The sequence below is a fragment of the Microtus ochrogaster genome, chromosome 16 (assembly GCF_000317375.1).
Source record: "Microtus ochrogaster isolate Prairie Vole_2 chromosome 16, MicOch1.0, whole genome shotgun sequence".
In the NCBI taxonomy this organism is placed as follows: domain Eukaryota; kingdom Metazoa; phylum Chordata; class Mammalia; order Rodentia; family Cricetidae; genus Microtus; species Microtus ochrogaster.
The window spans coordinates 50,151,988-50,163,995 of record NC_022018.1 but is presented as its reverse complement, the minus strand read 5'-3'; the positions used below and the strand labels follow the sequence as shown (position 1 = coordinate 50,163,995).

The 12,008-nt window shown below is 44.9% G+C and overlaps 1 protein-coding gene across 1 annotated transcript in view; it reads right to left on the bottom strand.

Annotated features, from left to right (window-relative positions):
• The window catches only part of Cap2 (cyclase associated actin cytoskeleton regulatory protein 2), a 139,708-nt gene that overhangs the window by 114,736 nt on the left and 12,964 nt on the right, over positions 1-12,008 (bottom strand). Inside the window, exon 2 of the mRNA XM_005355107.3 lies at positions 1,477-1,598. Within this exon, the coding sequence (XP_005355164.1) occupies positions 1,477-1,597 (121 nt within the window). The 5' untranslated portion in view covers position 1,598. The remainder of the gene's footprint in view (positions 1-1,476; positions 1,599-12,008) is intronic.

Below are 12,008 nucleotides of genomic sequence, written 5' to 3'. Positions count from 1 at the left end.
TACAGGCTTGGACATGTGTGTGTGCACATGGGATGTGTACATATGCGCACAGGCTTGGACATGTGTGTGTACATGCACTTGCTTTTGCATTTAGAGGTATGAGGTTGATGGGTCTTCCTCAGTCACTGTCCACCATCTGAGTTGAGGCAGGATCCTTGTGAACCCAGAGCTCAGAGATTCCCTGGATTCCCCGTTTCTGTGTCTAGTGCTAGGATTATAGTCCCAGCTTTTAAATGGGTTCTGAGGATCTGAATCCATTTGACCCACTGAGCCATCTTCTCACACCCGCCCCCCCATTTTTTTTTAATAAAAGAAATAATTTAGTTTTGTCTGCTACGTTTTTGAATGTGTGAGGGTCAAAGTTTGGGCTTTCCCTCTTTATTTAGATGCCCATTATCTCCTGGATTGTAACTTTATTTTATTTAGACACCTGTTATCTCCTGGATTGTAACTTCATTTTGTGCACTTACAGGCTTTTTATTGAAGGTCAGAGCCCTTAAGGAAATGTCTGCAGCCACTTAGTGTCAAGAACAAAGTGAAACAAAGTTGGAAAGGCATTGCCATAGAAATGAGGCTTATGAGGTCCAGATATCAACTAAAAGGGCTTAAGATAAAACTACAGGCACATCTTAGTTGTGTGTGCGAGTGTGTGTTTTGTGTGTGTGTGTGTGTGTGTGTGTGTGTATGTGTGCAGGTCAAGAACAGAACTGCAAATTCAATACAGATCACCCTGTTAAATTTTAATTTCAGATGAGCAATGAGTAGATTTTTAATACATTTATATGCTACACAGTATTTGGGAAACATTGATACAAAAAAGTTTCTCCATTTGAAATCCAAATTTAATGGGTATCCTCCCTTTTTACTTCTTAAACTACAATCTTACACAAAAAGGAAATTGAAAAATTATTGTAGATAACTTGAAGTTTGCTATATGGGTTATCTGGTATTTACTGTCACCTCTCCAACCCTAAAGCTGTCCTCAGCACTTGTTCCCATTTCAAGAGGACTATTGGCTAGGAAAGGTCAGAGGTCAGGTCACGTGCTGTGGGCATGGACTTGCTCCATTTTTGGCTTAACCTGGGACAAGATGTAGCCAAAGCTGCAGTGCCCATAATGTCCTTAAAGTGAAAACCCACAGCACTTTAATCCTTTTCCGTTTGTATTCTAACTGAACATGCTCGTTCTAGCTTTGATAATTACTTCAATAATATAGTTACACATTAAAACAAAATAATAATGCCTCTTTGGTTGTGGATTACATTCTTCAGAAGCACAGATCTTGACCATTTTTGTGGATTAAGGGTTGAAACTTTCAGAGTTTGCTTTTTAAGGTGGCGCATAAAATCTGCATGTATTCGTGGGAGAAGGAGAATGTAACCCTTGACGTTCTTTCCTAGGGATCACTCCCAGGATGGAAGGCAGGATTAAGTGACCCACAAAGAGACCAGTAATGACATCAGGATATGGCCCTACCTCCATTGACACCATTAACTTCTCCACAGTCTCCAGGAGGCCCACGTGAACCTGCAGACAGCTGCTCCAGCCGGCTGACCGCGCATTCCAGTCTCTCCATCAGTCCCAGCATGTCTGCCATTCTAGAAGGACATGGGCAGAGAGATTGTGTGAGATACTGAGGATCAGCAAACTGACATCATCCCACTGAACCGGGAGAGAGAAGATAAACACCACTCAGAATGGCTTTCGCTACCTCCCTGTCATAAAATCCTCTGAAACTTAAAAAAAAAAAAAAAGCTTATTCAAAACGAAAATTATATTGGGTTTGTTTTCTACTCAGTTCAAAGATATTTATTTATAATTTATTTGCAAGGATCTCTCTCTATGTAGCCCTGGTTGTCCTGAAACTTGCAATGTAGACCAGGCAGACCTTGAACTCAGAGAGATCCAATTTCCTCTTCTTCCCCAGTGCTGGGATTAAAGGTATGTACTGCCATGCCTGGGATGATTTTTTTTAAAAAAATGGTATAAAACCTAAGACACAAATATTACCCAGCTTTCCATTATCTCCAGCTGTCTGCCTATATGCTTCCAAGGTTGTGGCCTAACACCATTTTTGTACAGCACTTACCTAAAAGCCAAAAACACACAACCCCAAATTAACACCACAAATGCTTACTAGGCTAAGTGGTGGGAACACATTTTAACTAGTACTAGTAGTTCTGTTAAAGTGTGATTACATAGGCAACTCCAAACCCATTGATGATCCTTGTTCACCTAATTGTGTGAAACGTGAGTTTATAGAATTGGGTATTATTTAGCAAGCGAGGAAATACCATCACCTCCGGGTATTAATTATTATCAGTTTGTTTCAGCGTTTCCGCTGTGAAATTATCTTAAATTATAATGATTCTGAATTGCAGAGGTTTTAGTTTAAAGGAATAAAGGTGGCTGTTTTCCTTGTGGAGGCTACTGATTACTTTCAGGTGCACGTTAGTCTTAAGTGGGCTGGTTTTTAGAGACTGGATCTTACGTTATCCACTATTCTGGCTGGAGCAGAGAGGGAAGCTGACCGAGGCATCAGGGACGAGAGTGGGACTGTACATCCATCCTTTTCTGTTTCCAAACACACATTTGACTGACTCCATAGGTAACATTACTAGTCCTAGACTTTTCACCCTGAACATCTAAATTCGATTAAGTGAGTGGGGTCTATGAGCTGTATCTCTAGACACTTACTTATGACAGCCTTTGGTAAAAGTTAGTCCACTGCCCCAAAGAGAAGAAAACATGCTTGCTTTAGCCACGGCCTATGGTTCCTTCCACGTGTATGAAATTTCCAACTTTTCATTCTGAGCAAAGGAGAGGCAAAATGCTTCTGAATCATAGACACAGCTACCCTGGAGCATGGGTGAGCTGTGTCACTTATGGGATGTGTGAATACATCAGATTTTCCCCAGAAGCCAGGAGAGAAAAGCCCTGCATTTTCAGCTTAAATACGACACTCACAGACCGCCCTAGATTCCAAAAGCAAGGTTAACTACAGCTAACCATGTGCCCAGCTCTGTACGTCAGCATCCAAATATCAGTAGCCAGAGAGGGAGGCAGAACTCATGGTCTATTTTGGAAACCCATCGCTCTGGAAGCTGCCAGCAGCAGCTCTCTCAAAATATGGAGCAGGACTCGCTGCACAGCTGAATCCAGCATCTAATCCCAAGGGGCTGCAAAATTAGAAGTTTCTCAGCTATTCTTTTCCTCTTCACGTCAGAGCTTCTGATGCTGTTGCAATTGAAGGGGGAAAAGGAAGGAGAGGTTTAACTGAATCCTTTACATAATCTTCTTGCAGGGGAACTGGGTATCTCATAGGTGGGCGAAGGCCATTTGGGAATGATCAAAGCCCCTTAAATCTTTTAATAGTTGCCCATCTGGTCAGTTATCTTGGTTCCCTGTTAGTCAAACTTGCCAAATGTTACCACCCTGGACCTAGTCTATGATAGCAGGGAAAAGCATCTGCTCTGCTACCCGGGTCCCCAAACCACCTCTGGCTCTCCCCGATCAGGGCAAGCTGTTTTGGGAGAGCCTGTTACATTTCACACTTGAGACTGCCTTCCCAGCCTGCGGCTTAATCAGGCTCCTCAACCGGTTCCAGACTCAAGCTATCTAGTAGTGAGTGTCACCCATGTTGAAAGACAACAGGACTCAGCGTATCAGCTGCAGGCTGAGGCAGATTGCTGTGGAATGTGGTCTAAAAGCCACTCAGAGGCCACTTCGTGTAGAAACACCAAGTCATGTCACAGCTTCTAAGGACACCTCCAGCTTTACAATCCTGAAGCAGTGTGTTAGAGACACTCGACAACAGACAGGAGAAAGTATACACCAGGATCTGAGGTAGCCATGCAGCCCACGCAAATTTTCTCACTCTGTCTACATTTGACCTCAGCTGCTATCCAGACCATCAATAATAAGCAAAAAAAAAAAAAAATGGCTATCGATTCTCCACATTCCAGCCTATTTGCCCTGGCATTTCAACATGCTCTTAGCTGACTTTGGACAGGAGCAGGGAATTAAAGGGGCTGGGGAAAGGCCCAGAGTTGCCACAGCAAATGGAACAGCAGGGTCTGGTGAGGAATAGGTCTGAGCAAGGGAGTCAGATACGAGAGTTATGTTAGGAGGCCAGTGGAACGGGGTGAGGGGCGAGTTAGCTAGATGACAGACAGTTTAAGGATCAGAAGTGTTCAGAACAGGAAGCCAAATTTCCCACTAAAGAATCAGGAGTCTGGCTCAGACGGTGTAGCTCAAGCATGGCTAGACAAAATTCTGGCCATCCTGTTCATGAAGAAGGCGTCCTATAGGTTACTCTCTACTGCCTATAGCACATCAGACCAGGGAGGGAGGGTTGGCCAAAGGAGAAAGTGTTACATTCTGACATTTCATGTTTTTAAAGTTGGTTTGTTTACTAAATCAATTTGTATGGATGTTTTGTCTGTCTGTGTGTCTATGCACCATGAGCCTGATGCCCACAGAGGTCAGGAGACAGCACTGGATTCTCTTGGATGGGAGTTACAGACAATCGTGAGCTGTCGTGTGGGTGCTGGGAATCGAACCGAGGTCCTCTGGAAGAGCAGCCAGTGCTCTTAGCTCTGAACCATCATTCCAGTCACCTGAAGATTTGTTTTAGGAAACTGTATTTGAGGGTAATTTTCTTTCTTAAAAATAAAAACAAAACAGTCTTGATATGTAGGCCTGGCTGGCCTGGAACTCTTCATGTAGAGTAGGCTGGCCTTGAACTAACTCTGTAGCCAAGGCTGACCTTGATCAGCTGATGTTTCACCTCCTGAAATTATTCCAGATCCACACTGCCTTGCCCATACTCAACATCGATCTTTAATTCTCTGTGAGTTAATTTTTTAAGTATCTCTTGAGATGAATTACAATGGAAAACCCATCTTGGTGCGTTATTATTTTTCTTATTTAAACTTTCCCTTCTCTTTTTCCCTCCCATGCTATTCTTTCTCCTTTCAGTTGACCTAGCACAGTTACAGGACACAGTATGGGGACTCAGGATTGTGTACGACTGAATCAGGACTGTGTTAGCCTTTCCAGCCACTTACACAGCAAGTCATCTGTGTGCTTGGGTCTTCAAGCTCCCCTCTTAGTTCTTCAGGAACTATATACAAGAGGTTGTGGTAAGGTACAGTTAATATACTGTGTTAGCGTTTCTACTGCCGCAACAAAACACCATGACCAAAGAGCAAGTTGGGGAGGAAAGGGTTTATTTGGCTTATACTTCTACATTACTGTTCATTTCTGAAGGAAGTCAGGACAGGAACTCAAACAGGGGAAAAGCCTGGAGGCAGGAGCTGATGCAGAAGCCATGGAAGGGTGTTGCTTACTGGCTTGCTCCTCATGGCTTGCTCGACCTGTTTTCTTGTAGAACCCAGGACCACAAACCCAGGGGTGGCACCACCCACAATGGGTTGGGCCCTTTCCCATTGATCACTAATTGAGAAAATGCTTTATAGCTGGATCTCATGGAGGCATTTCTTCAACTAGGGCTCCTTCCTCTCTGATGACTCCAGCTTGTGTCAAGTGAACACACAAAACCAGCCAGCACAACTGGCCCCTGGTCAGCCTGACACACAGATACATCATTATTAAACCTGACACACAGATACATCATTATTAAAGCCATAGTCCTTCCTTTCTTATTCATTCCCAAGACCTGAGGTCAAAAACACAAATAATTTTAAAAGTCTTTACAAATTCAAACACATTGAAATTTCAGTCCCTTTAAAATAACCAACCTCTTTGAAATTCAAAGTCTTTTGAAATTCAGAGTCTCTCAACTGTGGGCTCCAGTAAAATATTTTCTTACTTCAACAGGGAAGTATCGGGGCACAGTTACAATCAAATCAAAGCAAAACCGAATTCCAGCTGTCCAATGTCTGGGATTCACTCACAATCTTCTGGGCTCCTCCAAAGACCTGAGTCATTTCCCCAGCTCTGCCCTCTGCAGCACACACAGCTTGTCTTCTAGGCTCCAGCAGGCTCTACTCCACAGCTGCTGCTGCTGCTCTTGGTGGTCATCCCATGTCCTGGCATCTCCAAAATGCTGTGGTTTTCTGCTGCAACCGGGCTGCACTTTCACCAATAGCCTCTCATAGGCTCTCTTCATAGTGCTGACCCCCTCAGTCCTGGGTCTTCAACTGTCATTGAGGCTGCACCTTCACCAATGGCCTCCCCTGGCCTCTCACAGCGCCAAGATTCAGCTGCTCTCCATGACCCTTTCATGACTTCAAAACCAGTACCACCTGGGTGATACTTACACATTACCAAGTCTGACTGCCATCCCAAGGTACAACCTTGGCCACCTCTGGAACACAGCTTCTCTGTGCTCTCAGGAAACAAATCCCAGAGGATTTCACCTCAGTGACACTGGTCTCTTCCTAATCACCACTAATTTCCTAGCTCCAGCAGCCAGCATCAAGCATCCCGGCAGAGCAAAATTTCACCTCAGCAATTCCGGTATTTTGTTAATCAAAGCCGATTCTTCAGCCCCAGCTAACCAGAACCACAGACTCTTAATTCAAAATAACAAATGGCCCTTGATAGCATCTTTAAACTTCCTTCTGAAACTTCATTTTATCCTTTCCACTGCTCTCAACATTCTTATCTTCCACGGTCCCACAGAAATCGTAACACTCTTCTAGCCCAAAGTTCCAAAGTCCTCCTACAATCCTCCCCTAAACATGTCCAGGTCTGTCCCAGCCATACCCCACTATGCTGGTACCAAGCTATCTTAGTTTCTATGGCTGGGATGAAACACCATGATCAAAATGCTAAGTTGGGGAGGAGAGGGTTTATTTGGCTTCAGCAGTGATGCTCATCACTGAAAGAAGTCAAGACAGCAACTCAAACGGGGCAGGATCCTGGAGGCAGGAGTTGATGCCGATGCCATGGAGGGGCGCTGCTTACTGGCTTTCTCAGTCTGCTTTCGTATAGAACCCAGGACCACCAGCCCAGGAATGGTACCAACCACCATTGGCTGGACCTTGCCCATGGATCACTAAATGAGAAAATGCCTTACAGACAGTTCTCATGGAGGCATTCCCTCAACTGAGACACCTTCCTTTCTGGTGATTCTAGCTTGTGTTGATACACGAAACCAGCCAGTACAAATACTCAGTCTTATCCCTCTTCATACGTGTTGGAAGCCATTAGCCAATCACTCTCTTATCTCTTCCCCCACCCTTCCTAGCTTACAGTCACCACTGTTCTGCTCTTTCCTGCCTTGAAATCAGTATTTTTAGCTTCCACATGGGTCTGAGAACATGGGGTTTTGTTTTTGGGGTGTCTGGCTTATCTCCCTTGATATAATTTCTTCCTGCCATTGGCACAGACGATGGGATGGGATTTTATTCCTTTAACGGCTGAATAATATTGAATACACGCCTTCCCCTCAATTTCTTTATTCATGCACCTATAAATATATGCCTTCACTGACTCCATATCTTGCCTCATTTTCTTTCTGTAAAGTTTAATTTTTGCCTTTATCAAGGTGGGATGTACCCAGACTCAAAAAGGTATCATGTGATACTGTGTAATATTTAGATCTGGTTAAACTTATCTACATCCTCAAATACTTATTTCTTCATGGCAAAAACATTGCCCATTTTTCTTTGTCCACCTTTTTGTAAAACACAGCATGAAATTCTTACAAAAACACAATAGCTTCCTGCTCATAGCTTTTCATTTTGAGAGATAATTACTTTCAATTGCTGTAGCCATTTCTTTGGACAATTACCTTCTCATCTCCAAGTAATATGATTTCATCTCTATGCCTTGTCCGGTTTTCTTCCATTTTAAGGCATTATCCATTGAGTTCCACCAGTGCACAGTGCACACGGGCATGCTAAATGTATCCATCTATTTATTTATTTGAGTTAGGGTCTCATTATATAGCCCAGGCTTGCCTGACATTCACAACAGAGTCCAAGACGGCTTCCAATTCACAATCTTCCTGTCCCTGCTTCCCTAGTACTGGGATTACAGTGTGCCCGGCCCTCTGAGCCTACACTGTTCTTTGTGTTCGACTTTGTAAGAGGGTTGCTGTAATTCACAGAGTCACATCTAGTAGTAAGGTCCACTGTCAGTATTTGCTGGCAGGTCTGGTTTCCTAAACCTATTGCTAACAGCGAAGGCCCACTGGCCCACTTGGGCACGTGGCTCTGGCAAGCCTTGCCCGTCGCTCCCGTTCCCTCTGCCTTGCTAAAAACCATTAAATTACATTCCTGAAACTAGCTCCCTAAGGTCTACTCTTTTATTTGGCCAATCCCTCCTCCCAAGGCTGACTACCAAGGTCCAGCTATGAAAGCATTAAAGTCCAGCAATCAAAAGCCCCCCCTTAGCTCACCTAATGAGCAGGCCCAATTAGAATTAAACACTAACAGAGGGTTTCCCCTTGAACCTTTATAAACGTTTATTTTCCTGTGTGCTATGCCTTCTCCTCTCTATTCAGAGGCAGTCCTTTGTCTCTCCAGGACAAATATCCCTTCCCCTTCTCCCCTGCTCCTTTCCGCTTCTCTCTCTTCCCCTATCGCCTGTCTCTGTCCCTTATCCCTGCCCTCTGTCCCTCTGGGACAAATAAATCTCCTTTGTGCTGAGACCTTGGTTTTGGGGTGTCTTGAGCCAACTTTGAGGTTCCTTGCAAAAAACAGCCTCTTGGTTTCCCCCCTCTTTTATTATTTTCTTTCTCACCCTGTTTCTTTTTTTCCTTTGTCTTTTGAGACAAGAGTCTTGTTATGTAGCACAGGCTAGCCTAGCCTCAAACTTGCAATTCTCCTCCTTGGTCTCCTGAGAACTGAGATTATAAGTGTGTGCCAACACGCCTGGCCCAATCCTTGCCCCTCTTTTGGCTCTTCTTCCAGTTGTGTGCGTCTCCAGTCAACAGAGGCCAGCACAATGGAAAATCTCTAAGTGCTTCCTACAGGGTGGCTCCTTCTCTCATCTAAATGGTTGTCCTGCAGGCATGCTGTTGATCTGGGACCCGGCCTCTGGTGTCACCTTCTTCTCTGAAGTTCCCTTCTTTATTCTTATTCTGTATCGTATCTTTGTGTCTGATTTTACAAATAAAAGGAAAAACTGGGTTTCAAAGATTTCCTGCAACCAGTGTGTGCTAGCCCACAGACTGAAGCTGCAACAATAAAGAGACCTAGAATAAAGGAGTATTTCCTGTGAAAGTGTGTGCTCTCCCACAGACTGTACTGCAGTAATAGAGACCTGGAATAAAGAAATGTTTCCTAACAGAAAAGATGACCAGCACCGCCGTTTTCACTCACGGACTCTTCTGCAAAGCCCTTCCTCGATGTACCGGGACATTTGCCCCTGATATGGTTGGGTTCTCTGTCCACAGTGTAGTCTGCATACAACACGCAAAAGGAATGAGTGTCTACGCTCTTTCCATAACAGACTCCCACGAAAGGAGGGTCCCATGCACTTTTGAGAATTTCACAGAGTCTCCATGTTTGTGCTCACGTTCAGCTGGGGAAAGAACAGAGAGACCTGGAGTTTGGAGTCATGCACCCCATTCTCTAGCTCTTGTTAGCTGGTTGACTACAGTGGTTAACCTTTACTGTGAGGGATTCAATGGATTTAGAATCACCCAGGAGACACAGCTCTAGACAAGTCCATGAGGGAGTTTCTGGAGAGGCTTAACTGAGCAGAGATGACTCACCCTGATGTGGGTGGTGCAACGGGCTGAGTCCCAGACTCAATGAAAAGGAGGGACGTGTTCTGAGAGCCAGAGGTCCCTGCTTCCTGGCCCGCTCAGGTGTGAGCGAGCCGCCTCACGCTCCTGCAGCCGGGCCACCCCCATTGCGGCAAACCGTATTCTCTCACACCACGAGCCAAAGAAACCCTTCCTCCTGTAAGTGATTCCTGTTGGTTTGTCATACAAGATTGAGAAAAGAAACTAAAAAGGAGCTCTGGGGAACGTGTTTAACTTTGCTTTGCTATGTCACTCCCAGAAAGAGTCCTAGAAAGACCGAGAGACAGGCTGGCCAAGATATCAAAGACAGTCCTCATCCCAGTGGCAAGAGGTCCATTTGGATGTAAAGGGGTCACTGGGAAAATCTGGCCAGTGGAAAGGATTTTTAAAAAATATTGCATTCTTTCTTGTTCCTTAACTTATTCTTCCAATATTTCTTCCATCCAAGTTCTAACAAGGCCTGGTTCTGCTTAGCTCAGAGAGTGGACAAGGTCAGAGACGTCTTCAGAGTGGTATGGCTGTAGATGATTTCAACATTTAAAAAAAGCTCTAGCCTCATTTATTTTATTTTAGACATATGACCCTTTGCTTGCAGGTATGTATGTATGTGCACTACATGTGTATCCAGTGCCCACATAGGTCAGCTGAGGTTGTCAGATCTCCCGGAAGTGAAATCACAGATGATTGTGAGCTGTCATGTGGGTGCTGGGAACGAACCCCAGTCCTCTAAAAGAGCAGCAACTGCTTTAAACTACTAAGTCATCTCTCTAGTCCCTTCTTCCAATATTTCTAACCAAGATTTTCTCTATCGATCTCTGTTGATTACCATAAAATGAAAGGCATGGTATGTAATCAGATTGGTTTTCTTTGTTGTTTTTCAAGGCAGGGTTTCTCTATATAGCTTTGCTGTCCTGGAACTCACTCCATAGACCAGGCTGGCCTCCATTGCACAGAGATCACCTGCCTCTGCCTCCTGAGTGCCAGGATGAAAGGTGTGTACCACCACCGCCCATCATTGTAATTGGATTTTTAATCACGTATTTTTTACAATGACTTTCACAGGGACTGTGATGGTTGAGGAGGTAAAGAACACACCTAGCAAACAAGAGGAGCTGAGTTAGGTCCCCAGAACCTACACACACACACAAAAAAGGCGTAGTGGCATACACTTGTAATTCCAGCTCTCGAGAGGTGGAGCCACGTTGATACCTGGGGCACTTTGGTTAGACAGTTCTACGTGAGAAGTTACAGACCATGAGAGAATTTGTCTCAATAATATAATGGGTGACATCTGAGGAATGCCATAGAGGTTGTCCTCTGGCCTCCAAATGCACCTGCACACATGTGTATCTGCACACAGGAACACACACACACACACACGCATGCATGCACACACGCACGCACGTGCACTCCGCAAAGAATTCAAGCAATCTCTGTAAAACACTTTTGGAAAAGCATCACCCATCCCAAGTTCACGTCAATCTTTTCCCGCTCAGTGGAGCGGGGCCTGCTGAACCTTCCCCTCACTCACTCCCACCAGTGTAAGAACAGCTCTTGCAGCTGCTCTGAACACTGGCACCCCACACGGCAGCACGCAAACAGTGTAAGAATACTGGCTGATTTGTCCGGGTTATATCCTCACAGCTGTAAGACATCTTGTCCAATGACAGTGCTCCCTGTGCTGTCTCTTCCCTTAGCACATGCCCACCCTGTCTCCCAAAGGGTCCAGGCAGGATGCTCTGCGTGAGCTGTGGCCGATCTCACTTTCCCTCCATCCTCCTCCCACTGAGTCCAGCGCGGTGCCATACACCTAGAGAGGTCTATAAATATTTTTGATTGACTAATGAATTGGCTCCACTCACTGCCTTTTCCCTTACTGCCTACTCGCTGGCACGGCCCCAGATCGAGCTAGAAGCCAGATTTTCACAGGAGAAATTTCCATTTAAGAGTGGGTGCTAGATTAGTCTTTCCTGTTTGGGACCACAGTGGCTTTCAGGATCAAAAGTATGCGCTTGCTCTCGCCAAAGGCAAGCCCTGCTTCCTCCATAGCTCTTTTATTATTATTATTCATGATTTCAATATATATACTTTGATATTGCTTCCATGTCAATAGAAGAGAGTGAGGTCTTTAGGGCTTCCTGACAGCCAGTTCAAAGGTCCCATTCCTAGGTCAAGGATGGAGAAGCAACTGTGGTGCAGATTCTCTGGTGACACAATCTCTCTCCCCTCTCTCTCCTCTTCTCTTCTCTTCTCTTCTCTCCTCTCCTCTCCTCTCCTCTCCTCT